General features: G+C 49.8%; 1 protein-coding gene across 1 annotated transcript in view; it reads right to left on the bottom strand.

Moving 5' to 3' along the window:
* Nucleotides 1-316: 316 nt before the first annotated feature.
* The window catches only part of LOC135920255 (uncharacterized), a 76,202-nt gene continuing 60,495 nt past the window's right edge, over nt 317-16,023 (bottom strand). Inside the window, exons 2-3 of the mRNA XM_070525046.1 lie at nt 482-595; nt 317-370 (exon numbers count right to left, since the gene is read on the bottom strand). Of these exons, the coding sequence (XP_070381147.1) occupies nt 317-370; nt 482-595 (168 nt within the window). The remainder of the gene's footprint in view (nt 371-481; nt 596-16,023) is intronic.

Here is a 16,023-nt window from a genome sequence, read left to right as displayed (position 1 = left end):
CCATGCGACCTTTTATCCCAAGCGATGGCAGGTAAATTAACATCACCATAACGAATTAAGCTCCAATTTTCGTAAGGTAGTAATCGGTCAAAGAGACTACACATGAAAGAATTCGCTGCATCAGGTGCACGATACAAAGCACAAGAAAACAATTAAACCACGAGCACTTACGTACAAAAAGAAACGTTCATGCTCATCAATTTATTCAAGCAGTGTTACGTTGACTACTCGCTTAGCAATAACTGCAACCCCTCCACCACGTGAGCCCCGACCTCTTCTGTATATGGCGTAGTCATTATGATGACCGTTGAGCTTCTTATGGCTTGGTGTGGCAGCTAACAAACCAATAATCTCTCTTTTGTCCATCTTCCTGAAAAGGGAACTGATGAGACCATGACAAGCACACAACTAAAAATTGCGAAACATTTTACTCCAGTAGATGAACAAATTGCTGTTCTAGGTGAAGTGTTCAGAACCATACCTTGTGAGGATTCTGGTCCTTGATGTTACTTCCAGTGGCAATACATTCACTGTTGTCTTGTACGTCCAAAGACAAGTCCAAATGGGGGAGTAAATGTGAGCAGCGCCTCGGAAGCTGATGTCGAAAGAATAAAAGCCCCGCTTATTATATTGGAAGCATGGTTGAGTCTGTCTTTGACGTCTCACTAAGAGCAGTGGACACAATGTTGCATGACAGAAAATCCGCACGCAACACAGTTTTGAATGTGTATTTTTTTCAATGGAGTCCTTGTGTGTGCTGCGCTTAGTCAAATTTCGATTAGATGGTAATGTTTCCTTCAGATACTGCTAATAAACACAGTCATATTATTACGTATCAGTGTATTAATCTATGTAACAGCGGAAGTGCATTTGCTACTAATGTACAGCGAGTTTGCTGCGGAGGATCGTTTATGCATAAACCATCAATATTATATATTACTCACACTATATTCCATGTTAGGAATTTTAGCGATGTGGCTAAATAACACGAGCCACTTTTGAATTTTTTTTCGGAAGCAATAATCACATAGATGTTATTATTTTCCACAAACGCGAGAGAATTATAAAGAGTTTTAGGAAATATATTTATAATTTACCACCTGCACTTATGAAAGCTGCAAGTGTTGCCGCTTTGACAAATTACGACAGAAATGTTCTTTATCCGCCTCGCATGCCAAGAAACTCAAGGCTGAAAGTGCGAATCCGTGCTTTTTGCTTATTCGTGCCCGCGCTCCCAGGCTTCAAATTTCATCCGTTTCGTGGGTTGTCTCCAAACAGACTTCGCTCGGTTCCAGCGCGTAATTTTCACGCTAGCGAGAACATTATTTTTCAAGCAGCACGTCATTACACGGCCAGACGCGCCAGCTCACTAACGATGGAAGCCGTGCAACCGTTATGCCAGTCAAACGCTGCAGCCGATAAAAGTCACCTTCATTAAACATGTTCGCTTGGTGAGCGCTATCGAAAGTTCGACGCATCCTGAGCTAGATGATATTGCTATCAAAACAAAAGTGCTTTCAAACGAACCTGCGTGATGCTGCTCAAAGGAAACGACCACGCTATTTGCAACTAATATCCAAGGTAAATGTACCGGGTAGCGAAGCTTCCGCAGAAGGCATACGTTCTAACGTGGCGGTTCATCGGCGGTGGATGGATGGATTTTATAGCGTCCCCTTTGGAACAGGGCGGTGGGATTCGCCACCAAGCTCTTCCTGTTATACTGCCTAATTGCCTACCTAGGTTGAACAATAAAAAAGAAAACAAAACGCTATGAACTCCGACAACCAAATTTTCTGATCCCCTATTGCGAACTGTGCTTTTGTACGTCTTTTACCTACTTTTATTCCGCCAATCCTCCTATCGCCTTTTACTGATCCCTATTGCAGACATGTTTACTTTTCCACTGCTCTCGCTGAACCCAAGGGCTTCAAGGAGGCCTGTGGTGCCTAAATCGACCGCTGGGTAGACGTCTTCACATTCTACTAAAACACGCTCCATAGTTTCCTTAGCTTTACCGCAGCAAGCACATGCTTCTTCTTCCTTCTTATATTTCGCTTTATAGGTGCGTGTTCTAAGGCATCCCGATCTCGCTTCGAAAAGTAATGAGCTTCCCTTTGAGTTATCATAAATTGTTTCTTTCCTGAATTTGTTTTTCCTCTTAAGTAGTTAAGGCGGCTCATAAGAACCGCCTAAGAACAAGCTTAAGAACCACCTTAAGACGGTTCATAGGGCTTAGCGCCATCTGTTTGACGTGGTAGCACTTCCAGCGGAACAAAATTAATCTCACGCCATATCCTTTGAAGCAGAAGTGACGCTATTTTTGTGGTCAAAGGCGCAAAGTTTTTTTTGTTGGCCTACCATCGGAGCTGTGTTTTTAAATGCCTTGCAAAACACGGGGAAGGCGGGAGACAGAAATTGAAGACGATGAACAAAACAAGAACAGGGTGAAAGCAGGAGCCGACATTTCGACAAGTGGACTTGTCTTCTTCAAGGCGGTTCATAGGACTTGAAGAAGACAAGTCCACTTGTCGAAACGTTGGCTCCTGCTTTCACCTTGTTCTCGTTTTTTTCATCGTCTTAAATGCCCTGCAGTTCGATTCGATGGGCGTTTCCAGGTCTCAGTACGCAGAGCGTTGCAGCAAATGGTCAGCCGTAGTTGTGCCTCAATCACACCCATTCACAGAAAATCGTTTCTTTTTGCAGGCCAAAGAAAGCTTCGGGTGCTTGTCGCATCGTCAGGCGCCGTGCACGTCGGCGACTGTAACCGCACGGAAACAGCTAAATTAAACAGTTATTCATCGGTCGTAATCACTACTTTTTAGTCAATACGCTGCTTAACGATGGAACACCTCACAAACACCGCGCCACCAGAATACAGCCAAACGTTGACTGTGAACCCTTGCCCCATTCATATAGGATTGATTAGGATTTTTTATTTTCGTTGAAAGCAGTCAAGCAGTGTCTCTGTTTACATAAAAAATTGTTTCCATTCCTGAATGTTTGTTCCCTCCTCGTGTAGTTGCGCTTCAATCGCTCCTCCTATAATAGCTCTTCCTGTCATCGTGACCATTGGTTCTCGGGCGCTTTTCGCTTGAAGCTTCACGACGCATTTGGGTCGACCTTGTATTATCGCTATGCAATCTGAATCAATAAACAGCCCTGACAGTAATCAATACCAAAGCTCCTGCTTATCACACGTCAGTAGGGTCTGAAAGCGTTGATTTAAGTAATAAAGCAAATACTTTCATAACAAAACTTCGATGAAAACAATGTCCTACTCGTTATGTAAAAAATTACAGGTTAACTATGCTTGTCTCCTACTATAGCTACATTTCTAGATGAAATATCTATCCCAGTTTTTCGTCCCTAGCTGGAAAAACACCAATGAATGTGTGCGACCAAATTACACTAGCCCTATTTGGGTGTTTCATGGTGAAATACGAGTTTGTGGGTGAGCGGGTAAAGTGTTGGTTGGTTGGTTGCTTGGACGGACGGACGGACGGACGGACGGACGGACGGACGGACGGACGGACGGATGGATGGATGGATGGATGGATGGATGGATGGATGGATGGATGGATGGATGGATGGACGGAAGGACGGACGGACGGACGGATGGATGGATGGATGGATGGATGGATGGATGGATGGATGGATGGATGGATGGATGGATGGATGGATGGATGGATGGATGGATGGATGGATGGATGGATGGATGGATGGATGGATGGATGGATGGCTGTTTCTTCGTCCTTGGTGTACCTCGTATTATCACTGCACCTTCTGGGGCATCCTGATCTCGCTCCGAAAAGTAAGGAGCTTCTTTTTGACTTACCATGAATTGTTTCTTTCCTGATTTCTTTTCTTCGTTTGATGTAGTTACTCATAGCAGATTTCTTTTCCATTGCCGCTACCCACGATATTATCACACCTTCTCTGACTTTCCTCGTGTCGTTATTTATTGCCATGTTGCTCGCCATGCATGTCGCATACTTGTTGGTAAGCTTCCTAGTTCTTTTTTTCCATTGTGAATCAATGTCTTTCCTTTACAAATACCTCAACACTCTCCCAGCCCATTTACTTTCTTCCACATTCCTCAGTTGTTCTTCATAATCAATTTTACTCTGAGCTTCCCTCACTTCAAAACTTGTCCAGCCCATATTACCCTACACATCTTCATTTCTAGGCTTCTCATGAGCGCCCAATGTCAGGCGTCCCACAGACCATTGGTTGCCATCGAGTCACCATTTTACCGATTACTTCAAGCAAACAACCGCATTTACAAATATAAGTCCTGGAACCATTACACCCTTCCACATACCCCGGAGCACCTCGTACCTATTCTATCCTCAGAGTACTGTGTGTTTCATTATGGCCGCGTTTTTCTTCCCCTTTGCCTTTTTTTGTTTTCCATATTTATATATTACCTTCGTTTGTCCATACACCAGCGTACTTATATTATATTACCCGTGGCATTTCCTGGCCCTGCATTGAGGCTGTCCACTGCTTTTATTGAATACCACAACACCGGATTTTTACCGCTAAATTTCAGACCCAAATTTTCGTCTTCCTGTCCACAGATAGCGGATTAGCCAGACGTTGCATATGAACTTGCTTGTTAGATATCAACAGAATTTCGTCAGCATAAAACAAACCTAGAAGCTGCTGCTCTACTATGGTGCCCGCCTGTTTGTATCAGAGATTAAACCCGATATTTTTTCCCTAACGCCCTATCCACCCTTACAATGCACATCATAAACAAAAGCGAGGATAGAGGGTACCTCTGCCTCAATCCCTTGTTGGTGTGAACTTTCTCGTCGCTTTTCATCCCTTTCTATTCAACGCAAACGGCATTTTCTCATCACCCTGAAAAGCTGTATACAGTGGTTGCCTGTACCTTCGCCTTCCAGAATATCCCCCAAGATATTGTCACGTGGTAGTGACGGTGAAGAGAGAACACAGTAGCAGTACTGTGAAAGGCAAAACTAGCTTTTATTGGGCGAACCTGTGCCCACAAAACAGGCTACACTTAAAGCACAACGATAGCGGCGAACACAGTCGGCGATCGTCGAAAATCTGATCAGCGGGTCAAGCGCGTCGGCTTTTATAGATCAGTCGTCGAATGTTCCAGATTAACTGATGGGACCCGCGTGGTTTCCACAAAGTTCCAAACCATTCGTGTCACGCGATGAAATCTGATAACACAAGGTTCGGCGACAACAGACACGCGGATAGAAGCGTCGATAACTTTCCAGAAACGTCGGATACATGCAGGCGCGTCCCTCGCTCTGCGATTATAGTTGTTAAGCGGCGAAACGTGGTTGCGCGATAAAGATAAGTACACGTGTCATTACCCCCCTCTTAAAGAGCATCGACCCGATGCTGCAAACAAACGAAAGTAACAAAGAAAAGCACTCGTAGCAAAGAAAACAACAAACTAAGGAAGTTCATCAGCGTCCGTAAAATGGTTTAAGGCGCACCACGTGGACCACTTCAGATCGTGCGCGGCGCCGCTGTGAGTGCGAAATGCCGTCTGGCACGACCTCATAGTCTAGTCCGCCAATACGTCGGATGACCTTGTAGGGTCCGAAATAGCGTCGCAGCAGCTTCTCACTGAGTCCTCGCCGGCGTATCGGGGTCCATACCCAAACACGGTCGCCGGGCTGGTACTCGACGAAGCGTCTTCGGAGGTTGTAGTGTCGGCTGTCGGTACGCTGCTGGGTCTTGATTCGTAGGCGGGCGAGCTGTCGGGCTTCTTCGGCGCGCTGGAGATAGCTAGCGACGTCCACATTCTTTTCGTCAGTGATGTGGGGCAGCATGGCGTCGAGCGTCGTCGTCGGGTTCCTGCCGTAAACCAGCTTAAACGGCGTGATCTGTGTTGTTTCTTGCACCGCCGTGTTGTAAGCGAATGTTACGTACGGCAGGACGGCATCCCAGGTCTTGTGTTCGACGTCGACGTACATCGCTAGCATGTCGGCGAGGGTCTTATTCAGCCGCTCCGTAAGGCCATTCGTCTGCGGGTGGTAGGCCGTGGTCCTCCTGTGCCTTGTATGACTGTATTTCAGAATGGCTTGGGTAAGCTACGCTGTAAAGGCCGTTCCTCTGTCGGTGATGAGGACTTCTGGGGCGCCATGTCGAAGCAGGATGTTTTCGACAAAGAATTTCGCCACTTCGGCTGCGCTACCTTTCGGCAGTGCTTTAGTTTCAGCGAAGCGGGTGAGGCAGTCTGTCGCCACGACGATCCACTTATTTCCGGTTGTTGACGTCGGAAAGGGTCCCAGCAAGTCCATCCCGATCTGCTGGAATGGCCGGCAAGGAGGCTCGATTGGCTGTAGTAATCCGGCTGGCCTTGTCGGCGGTGTCTTGCGTCGCTGACAGTCTCGGCATGTTCTGACATAACGGGCGACGTCGGCGGTCAGGCGCGGCCAATAATACTTTTCTTGAATCCTCGATAGTGTCCGGGAAAAACCGAGGTGTCCAGCGGTCGGATCGTCATGTAGGGCGTGCAATACTTCTGGACGAAGTCCTGACGGGACAACAAGAAGGTAATTGGCGCGGACTGGTGAGAAGTTCTTCTTCACGAGTAGACTGTCTTGAAGCGTGAAGGAAGATAATCCGCGCTTAAATGCCATGGGGACAACGTCGGTGTGCCCTTCCAAATAATCGACGAGGCCTTTAAGTTCCGGGTCCGCTCGTTGTTGTTCGGCGAAGTCTTCCGCGCTAATTATACCAAGGAAGGCGTCGTCATCCTCGTCATGTTGCGGCGGCGGGTCAATGGGGGCGCGTGATAGGCAATCGGCGTCTGAGTGTTTTCGTCCGGACTTGTATGTTACAGTGATGTCGTATTCTTGTAGTCTGAGGCTCCACCGTGCTAGCCGTCCTGAGGGATCCTTTAAATTCGCTAGCCAGCACAAGGCGTGATGGTCGCTGACGACTTTGAATGGCCTGCCATATAGGTAAGGGCGAAATTTCGCTGTAGCCCAAACGATGGCGAGGCATTCCTTTTCGGTTGTAGAATAATTGCCTTCCGCTTTTGACAACGACCGGCTAGCGTAAGCTATCACGTGTTCATGTCCATCTTTTCTCTGGACCAGGACGGCGCCGAGGCCTAGGCTACTGGCGTCAGTGTGGATTTCGGTATCGGCGTTCTCGTCGAAGTGCGCAAGTACGGGCGGCGACTGCATGCGTCGTTTGAGTTCTTGAAATGCCTCGGCCTGCGGCGTTTCCCACTTGAACTCGACGTCACATTAGTTAGCTGCGTCAGCGGCTCAGCGATGCGTGAAAAGTTCTTGACAAATCGCCTGTAGTAGGCGCACATGCCAAGAAATCTACGCACTGCCTTCTTGTCGATGGGCTGTGGGAACTTTGCTATGGCAGCTGTCTTCTGCGGGTCGGGGCGGACTCCAGATTTGCTGATGACGTGGCCTAAAAATAGAAGCTCCTCGTAAGCGAAGCGGCACTTTTCCGGCTTCAGAGTAAGTCCTGATGTCCTGATGGCCTCTAGTACTGTTGCCAGCCGCCTAAGGTGAACGTCGAAATTTTCGGCGAAGACGACGACGTCATCCAATTATACGAGACAGGTCTGCCACTTCAATCCTGCTAAAACCGTGTCCATCACGCGCTGGAACGTTGCAGGCGCCGAGCACAGTCCGAATGGCATAACCTTGAACTCGTAGAGGCCGTCTGGGGTGATGAAGGCGGTCTTTTCACGATCTCTTTCGTCGACTTCTATTTGCCAATAGCCAGACTTGAGATCCATGGACGAGAAGTATTTAGCGTTGCAGAGCCGATCCAATGCGTCGTCTATCCGTGGGAGGGGGTATACGTCCTTCTTCGTGATCTTGTTCAGACGCCGATAATCGACGCAGAAACGTAGGGTTCCGTCCTTTTTCTTTACCAGAACAACAGGGGATGCCCACGGGCTTTTCGATGGCTGGATGATGTCGTCGCGCAGCATTTCGTCGACTTGTTCTCTTATAGCTTCACGTTCTCGCGCCGAAACTCAGTAAGGGCTCTGACGCAGTGGTCGAGCGCATTCCTCGGTGATTGTGCGATGCTTGGCGACTGGTGTTTGTCGAATCCTCGATGACGTCGAAAAGCAGCCTTTGTAACGTCGGAGCAGACTTCTCAGCTGCTGTTGCTTAATCATAGGGAGATTTGGATTAATGTCGTAGTCTGGTTCGGGAACCATGGTCGTCGGGGTAGATGCGGCGGAATCCGATAGGACAAACGCATTACTTGTTTCCAGAATTTCCTCGATGTACGCGATCGTCGTGCCCTTGTTGATGTGCTTGAACTCCTGGCTGAAGTTTGTCAGCAACACTTCAGTTTTCCCTCCATGCAGTCGAGCGATCCCTCTTGCGACGCAAATTTCACGGTCTAGCAGAAGAAGTTGGTCGCCTTCGATGACGCCTTCTACGTCAGCGGGTGTTTCGGTGCTGACCGAAATAACAATGCTGCAGCGAGGCGGGATGCTCACTTGATCTTCAAGCACACTCAAGGCGTGGTGACTACGAGGGCTCTCCGGCGGCATTGCTTTATCTTCCGACAGCGTTACTGACTTCGACTTGAGGTTGATGATTGCGCCGTGTTGGTCCAGGAAGTCCATACCGAGAATGACGTCTCGTGAACACTGTTGGAGGATAACGAAGGTGGCAGGGTAAGTCCGGTCATGAATGGTTATTCTTGCCGTGCAGATCCCAGTCGGCGTGATGAAGTGTCCTCCAGCGGTGCGAATCTGAGGGCCTTCCCATGCGGTCTTCACTTTCTTCAACTGGGCGGCGATGTGTCCACTCATTACGGAGTAATCGGCCCCTGTGTCGACTAAGGCAGTGACTGCGTGACCGTCGAGAAGCACGTCGAGGTCGGTTGTTCTTTGTCTGGCATTGCAGTTAGGTCTTGGCGTTGGATCACGGCTGCGTCGTGTTGAAATGAAGTTGGAACGTCGCGTCGTCAAGTCGTCTTTCGTCGGTGTAGTTTTGGCTTCCAGACTTCGTCGGGACGGCGGCGTGTCGTCATTAGGTCGTCGAGATGGTTTCTTCGTCGTCTTCGTCGGCGGCGGAGGATCTTCGTCAGTTCGACGAACAGCAACCGCACCTCCATCGGTTGCTGCTTTTAGTTTTCCGGGTACGGGCTCGCTGACCGGCCCCGGGCTGGGCCAGTGTATGGTCGGCGCTGCGGCGACAGGTAGCGGCCTGGTGATGGCGAACGGGACGGCCGTCGAGGGCTCCACTGAGTAGCGGCGAGGTAATCGGCGATGTCACGTGGGCGCTCGCCAAGCTGTGGACGCGGCGCGTTGACGGCGAAACCTCGCAGTCCCATCTCCCGGTACGGACATCGTCGGTAGACGTGACCCGCTTCTCCGCAGTGGTAGCAGAGCGGGCGGTGGTCAGGAGCACGCCAGATGTCCGTCTTCCTCGCGTAGGTGCGCTGGGCGACGGGTGGTCGTGCTGGCGGCGGCGGCGGCGGACGACGAAACTGTGGCGTGACAGGGCCCTGGCGCGGTCACGGAGGGGGGCCTTGACGGCGTGCGACGGCGGCGTAGGTCATTGCTTGCGGCTGGGGTTGCGGCGATTCAGGGGCTACTCCAAGTTGTTGTTGGAGTTCCTCACGCACGACATCGGCAATCGAAGCCACCTGAGGCTGTGATGACGGGAACAACTTTTGTAGCTCCTCCCGCACGACAGCTCGGATAGTCTCGCGCAGGTCGTCGGTGGCCAGTGACTGAAGTCCGGCGTAGTTTGTCGCGTTCGTGCGGCGGTCGAATTGCCGGTTTCGCATCTCGAGTGTCTTCTCGATGCTGGTTGCCTCGCGAAGGAACTCTTCTACGGTCTTCGGTGGGATTCGTACCATTGCGCCGAAAAGTTCTTCCTTCACACCACGCATGAGAAGGCGGACTTTCTTCTCCTCGGGCATATCCGGGTCGGCGTGGCGGAAGAGACGCTTCATTTCCTCCGTGAAGATGGCAACGTTCTCGTTCGGTAGTTGCACTCGGGCGTCCAGCATGGCTTCGGCCCTTTCCTTGCGCACGACGCTTGTAAAGGTGCGCATGAAGCCGGTACGGAACAGGTCCCATGTTGTCAATGTCGACTCCCTGTTCTCGAACCACGTTCTGGCGGCGTCTTCTAGGGCGAAGTATACGTGCCGCAACTTGTCGTCGGAGTCCCAGTTGTTGAAAGTCGCGATTCGCTCGTACGTCTCCAGCCAGTATTCCGGGTCCTCAGTTGCTGCTCCATGGAAAGTTGGTGGGTCCCGAGGTTGCTGTAGGATAACGGGGGACGCTGGGGCAGCCATTGGAGTTGTTTTGACCACGATCTTCTTTGTCGACTCAGGTAGAAGTCCGTGCTCTGGGGGCAGTCCTTGCAGTCTGCGGCTAGCACGCTGGTCTTCGGCGATGTTAGTTTGGTCCTCGGGCTTCGGGCTTGGATCGCGGCTTTGCGGGGGCGTTCGGTACATGAACGCACTAGCACCTCCACCAGATGTCACGTGGTAGTGACGGTGAAGAGAGAACACAGTAGCAGTACTGTGAAAGGCAAAACTAGCTTTTATTGGGCGAACCTGTGCCCACAAAACAGGCTACACTTAAAGCGCAACGATAGCGGCGAACACAGTCGGCGATCGTCGAAAATCTGATCAGCGGGTCAAGCGCGTCGGCTTTTATAGATCAGTCGTCGAATGTTCCAGATTAACTGATGGGACCTGCGTGTCTTCCACAAAGTTCCAAACCATTCGTGTCACGCGATGAAATCTGATAACACAAGGTTCGGCGACAACAGACACGCGGATAGAAGCGTCGATAACTTTCCAGAAACGTCGGATACATGCAGGCGCGTCCCTCGCTCTGCGATTACAGTTGTTAAGCGGCGAAACGTGGTTGCGCGATAAAGATAAGTACACGTGTCAATATTGTGGTCTACCTTGCAATGCTTGAAAATGTCTTTAAAAAGCCGCATGTAATGGCGCCCTTTCTTCTCTGTGGCGATCGCTGGCACTTGAGAGTGTTCGAGGCCTGGTCTAGCGCCACTCGGCAACTATTGGCGAAGGCGTTCCTGCCGATTTTTTCGCCGACAACGGTCACCCCTGCGTTGGCGCCAATGCGACTAACCTTTGCTCGTGTGTATGGGGGTGCGAGGCCGCCGGAGCTCTCGCGACGCAGCGCGACACGCACTCACCGTCGCGTCGGATATACAGGTTATGATGTCTGGTAGCCTTCGCGGTCATCACCATCATGTACAGACTTGATGTACAGAATTATTGTACAGAGAGAATTATTGTACAGACTAAGGAGTTTGGGGCACGCAGGCTCCCGGGCCCCCGCACGACCCCACTGCACTCAAGCGTTTATGCTACTTCGGTCCATAACGCTGGCAGCTCGTTCAGTAGCCATGGTCTGCACGACCGGGTCTCCAGAGCACAGCAGAGTCTCCCAGTCCTCCCAGTGTTCAGGTGCTCTAGGCCCCGCGGTGGAGGATTCGCATGGCAATGAGAACGGAGATGGAGAGCAGGAGCGCAAGGTTCAGGACAGAGAGTACAAGCTGAAGTGAGGAAAAGTGGGTGATAGTGAGAAATAGCGAGAGGAGATGGGAGAGTGTGTGTTTGTCATCATCATCGTCATCTGCCTGGTTACGCCCACTGCAGGGCAAAGGCCTCTCCCATACTTCTCCAACTACCCCGGTCACGTACTAATTGTGGCCAAGTTGTCCCTGCAAACTTCTTAATCTCATCCGCCCACCTAGCTTCCTGCCACCCCCTGCCACGCTTCCCTTACCTTGGAATCTAGTCCGTAACCCTTAATGACCATCGGTTATCTTCCCTCCTCATTACATGTTCTGCCCATGCCCATTTCTTTTTCGTGATTTCAACTAAGATGTCATTAACTCACGTTTCTTCCCTCACCGAATCTCTGGTTAATCTCCTTGCCTTTCCTTCTTCCCTTCTCTCTCTCTCTCAATCTCTCTCTCACCCAATCTGCTCTTTTCTTATCTCTTAACGGAACACCCATCATTCTTCTTTCCATAGCTCGTTGCGTCGTCCTCAATTTAAGTAGAACCCTTGTCGCAAGTCTCCAGGTATCTGCCGCGTACGTGAGTACTGGTAAGACGCAGCTGTTATACACTATTATACACTGTGCGTTTGTAATTGGCGCCAAAAGATTGCTTGTCGATTGCTGAGGGATTTGTGCAGTGGAGAGTACAGCTGACGCGCCACCTCGGAGGCATGCGTCAGCTCGTTGAAAGTGTGCGCGCACTGCTTCGTGAATATAGGATTGGAAGCCGCAAGAGCCCGGTTTAAGAAGCCTAGGGCTAAGAGGTTGGCGGCCTCGTTTCCAAGATTCCCGCACTGTGCGGGCACTCAAATCAGCTCCTCATGATGGGTCAGGGGTGCAAGTCACGAGTCCAGTATGCAAAAAGCAGGGACTTCGACTCGGCCTCGTGCGAAATTTGAGATTGCAGTTATGGAATCTGATAAAACATACGGCGCTTCTGTGTTGATGATGGCTAGGGCAATGGCGGCTTGCTCTGCAACTCCGGGTGAGTTATCTGGAGGGAGTGTGTGTGTTGTGATCGGGGAGAGAGAATGATCCACCACGGCAGCGATCGCTTCATCACCCTTGCAGGCTGCGTCTACCCATGCGGCGTCCGGCTCAGAGCCGTAATAACGGTGGAGTGCTGTAGCTCAAGCTCTATGGCGCTTATCATGGTGGTCGGAGTGCATGTCACGGGGGAGTGGCTTAATGAGCAGTTCGCGGTGTAAGGGTATTGATATGGGGCGTAATGTCGGATCATTGGCTGGTATCTGGATTCCAATGAAATGCAGGATGTACTGGCCAGTGTTGGTTTGTGTGAGACGAAGGTATTGTGCTCGGCGGTGCGTCAACAAGTTCCCCGATTGAGTTGTGGAGGCCTAGTTTTCAGAACAGGTGGGTAGGTGTATTTATGGGAAGGTGGAGGGCGACCTTGTATGCCCAGCGAATGACAGCATCCATGGCGCCATTTTCACGGCGAGGGAGATATGGGTGGAGTAGAGTACACGGCAAAGTACAAAGGCGTGAACAAGGTGACATAGATCACGCTCCCTCATGTCTTTGAGGTGGCCCGAGACCCAGCGAATGAGGTGCAAGATCACCCTTACTACCTGCTTGAGTCTCCGCGGTGTTGTGGTGTGCTTCGCTTCGCTTTTGATCTGCATACCAAGTATCCTGACAGTTTCGACCTCTCGTCCCGGTGTGCCATCCAGTTCGATAGCGATGGGGAGCAGGGCGAGTTGCGGTTCTTGGGACGAATGCAGGGCAGCCAGGACTTCTCTGGAGAACAAGAAAGTCCTATGCTAACTGCATAGTTTTGGGTCAGATTGGTGGCTGCTTGGATGGTGTCCTGGATGGCGCCATCACTGCCATGGGTAGTCCATAGCGTAATGTCGTCAGCGTAGGGAGTATGTTTCAGGTGAGGAACGGTTGCCAATTGTCGTGCTAAGGGGATGAGAGTGCTATTAAATAAGAAAGGTGAGAGTATGGAGCCTTGCAATGTGCCGACGCTTTTTAGAGAGTATGTGGGGTAGGTGTGCGGGCCGAAGTCAAGCTCAGCAGTGCGTGCTGTGAGAAATGCCTGAATGTAGGTGTACGTACGTGCGCCCACATTCAATGCGGAAAGTACAATCATGGTCGCATGATGTTCGACGCGAAAGGCTTTGACTAAATCCACAGCCAGGACTGCCTTCGTGTGGCCTGGAATGAGCGGATCGAAAATGTCATCGGTGATTCCCAACATGGCGTCTTGTGTGGACAAATGGGGACGGAATCCCACCATACTGTGAGGGTCATTATCTGCCATGTGCTGTGTGAGCCTCGCTGATACCACATGCTCGAAAATCTTTCCGAGACACGAGGTTAGCGAGATTGGGCGAAGGTTTTGGAGTGTAAGTGGTTTATTGGGCTTCGGAGTGAAGATTACCTTCGCGTATCACCAGGACTGGGAGAGGGTGCCATTTTTCCATCGCCGGTTGATGTACTCCGTGATGCGAGTAATCGATTGATTGTCCAGATAACGGAGCGTTGTGTTGGTGACCTGGTCGGGGCCGGGCGCGGAATCGGTCCGGAGAGTCACGAGGGCATTAGTAGCGACTGTGCGTGTTTGCAGCGTCTTGATCACTCAGAAAAGTATAGATTGCCCTGAAGTTTACGAAAATGAAGGCATACAAAGCGCAATAAACTAATCAAGAAGGACGTCTGAATCCACAAGCACAAATATCAGATAAATCTATGTACTTCCCCCCATTACCATGGTGGCTCTACGATTGCAGCGCCAAAGTTCCCTCTAGTCATCATCATCATCATCATCATCGGTTTATTTTATGTCCACTGCAGGGCGAAGACCTCTCCCTGCAATCTCCAATTGCCCCTGTCCTACGCCAGCCGTATCCAGTTAGCAGCCGCGAATTTCCTTATTTCATCGCACCACTCAGTCTTCTGCCTTCCTCGACTGCACTTCCCTCCTCTTGGTGTTCAATATGTAGCCCTAATGGTCCAACGGTTGTCTGACCTGCGCATTACATGACCTGATCAGCGCCATTTTTTTCTCTTGTTGTCAATTAGAATATCGGCTATACCCGTTTGCTCCCTGATCCAAACCGCTCCCTTTTTGTCTCTCAAGGTTACGCCTAGCATTCTTCGTTACATACCTCTTTGTGCAGTCCTTAACTTGTTCTCAAGCTTCTTTGTCAGTCTCCAAGTCTGTGCTCCCTATGTCAGCACCGGTAAAATGCACTGTTTTTCATTTTCAATGGTAATGGTAAGCTTCCAGTTAGGAGCTGACAACGTCGGCCGTATGCGATCCAACAAATTTTTATCATTCTATGAATTTGCTTCTCATTATCAGTGTTCCCTGTGATTATTGACCTAGGTGGCCATAGAACAAACTCTAGAGGCTGACTGGCGATACTGAACGCTTGTTCCTCTTGCCCGATTATTCATCATTATCTTTGTCTTCGGCTCCCCTTCAACCCCACTCTTACACTCTATGTTAAGGTCCTCAAGCATTTGTTGTAACTTGTCTGTAGTGCTGCTGAATAGAACAATCTCATCGGCAAACCGAAAGTTGCTAAAATATTCGCCATTGACCCTTACTCCTAAGCATTCGCAGTTTAATAGCTTGAATATTTCTTCCAGTTACGCAGTGAATAGCATTGGAGAAATTGTCTCCTTGTCTGACCGCTTTCTTTATAGGTATCTTCCTGCTTTTCCTTGTGGAGAAAGAAGGTAGCTGTAGAACCTCTGTAGATATGTTCCAAGGTATTTTACTTAATCAAATGCCTTTTCGTAATATATAGAAGCCATATAGAGAGGCTTATTGTACTCTTCGGATTTCTCGATAATCTGATTCACGACATGGATGTAATCCATTTAAGAGTATCCCATCCTGAAGCCAGCCTGTTCCCCTGGTTGACTGAAGTTCAGTGCTGCCCTTATTCTATTGAAGGTTATTTTGGTAAATCTTTTATGCAATACTGGGAGTAAGATAATGGGCCTATAATTTTTCAATTCTTTAACGTTTCCCATTTTGTGGATTAGCATAATCTATATTGTAGGAAACTCTATGTTGAGACGATCAGACGACAAAGATAAGGGACAGCATACGACAGTCACCATGGTTTAATGATTCGCTGAAGATGCTTATTCTAAACCCTAGATTAATGTGAGCCCTAGCCCAAATGATGCCACTCACATCTTTCACTACCTTCTTCCAGCCAGCGACAGTCTTCCAACCGCGAAGAGCCGCCGCATAGTTGAACAGTTTGCCCGCCTACCAAATACCACAGCTTCATCGACGTGCGAAGACATTTGTCCACCGCATAAGCCCACCTCTTCTGAGAACGTCGTACGTATCGTTCGGCGAGAAATCGAAGCAGCGTCGCCTGCCACGCCAGTGACGCAGTGCTTTGACGATTCCCGGCAGCTCTTTTCTCTCATTCAGTCGGTCATTCGCCAAGTTGCCGATGTGGGTCTTGCGTCCATCTGCTCCGCCAACT

Source organism: Dermacentor albipictus, chromosome 1, assembly GCF_038994185.2.
Source record: "Dermacentor albipictus isolate Rhodes 1998 colony chromosome 1, USDA_Dalb.pri_finalv2, whole genome shotgun sequence".
In the NCBI taxonomy this organism is placed as follows: Eukaryota; Metazoa; Arthropoda; class Arachnida; order Ixodida; family Ixodidae; genus Dermacentor; species Dermacentor albipictus.
This window is presented reverse-complemented; position numbering and strand designations above follow the sequence as displayed.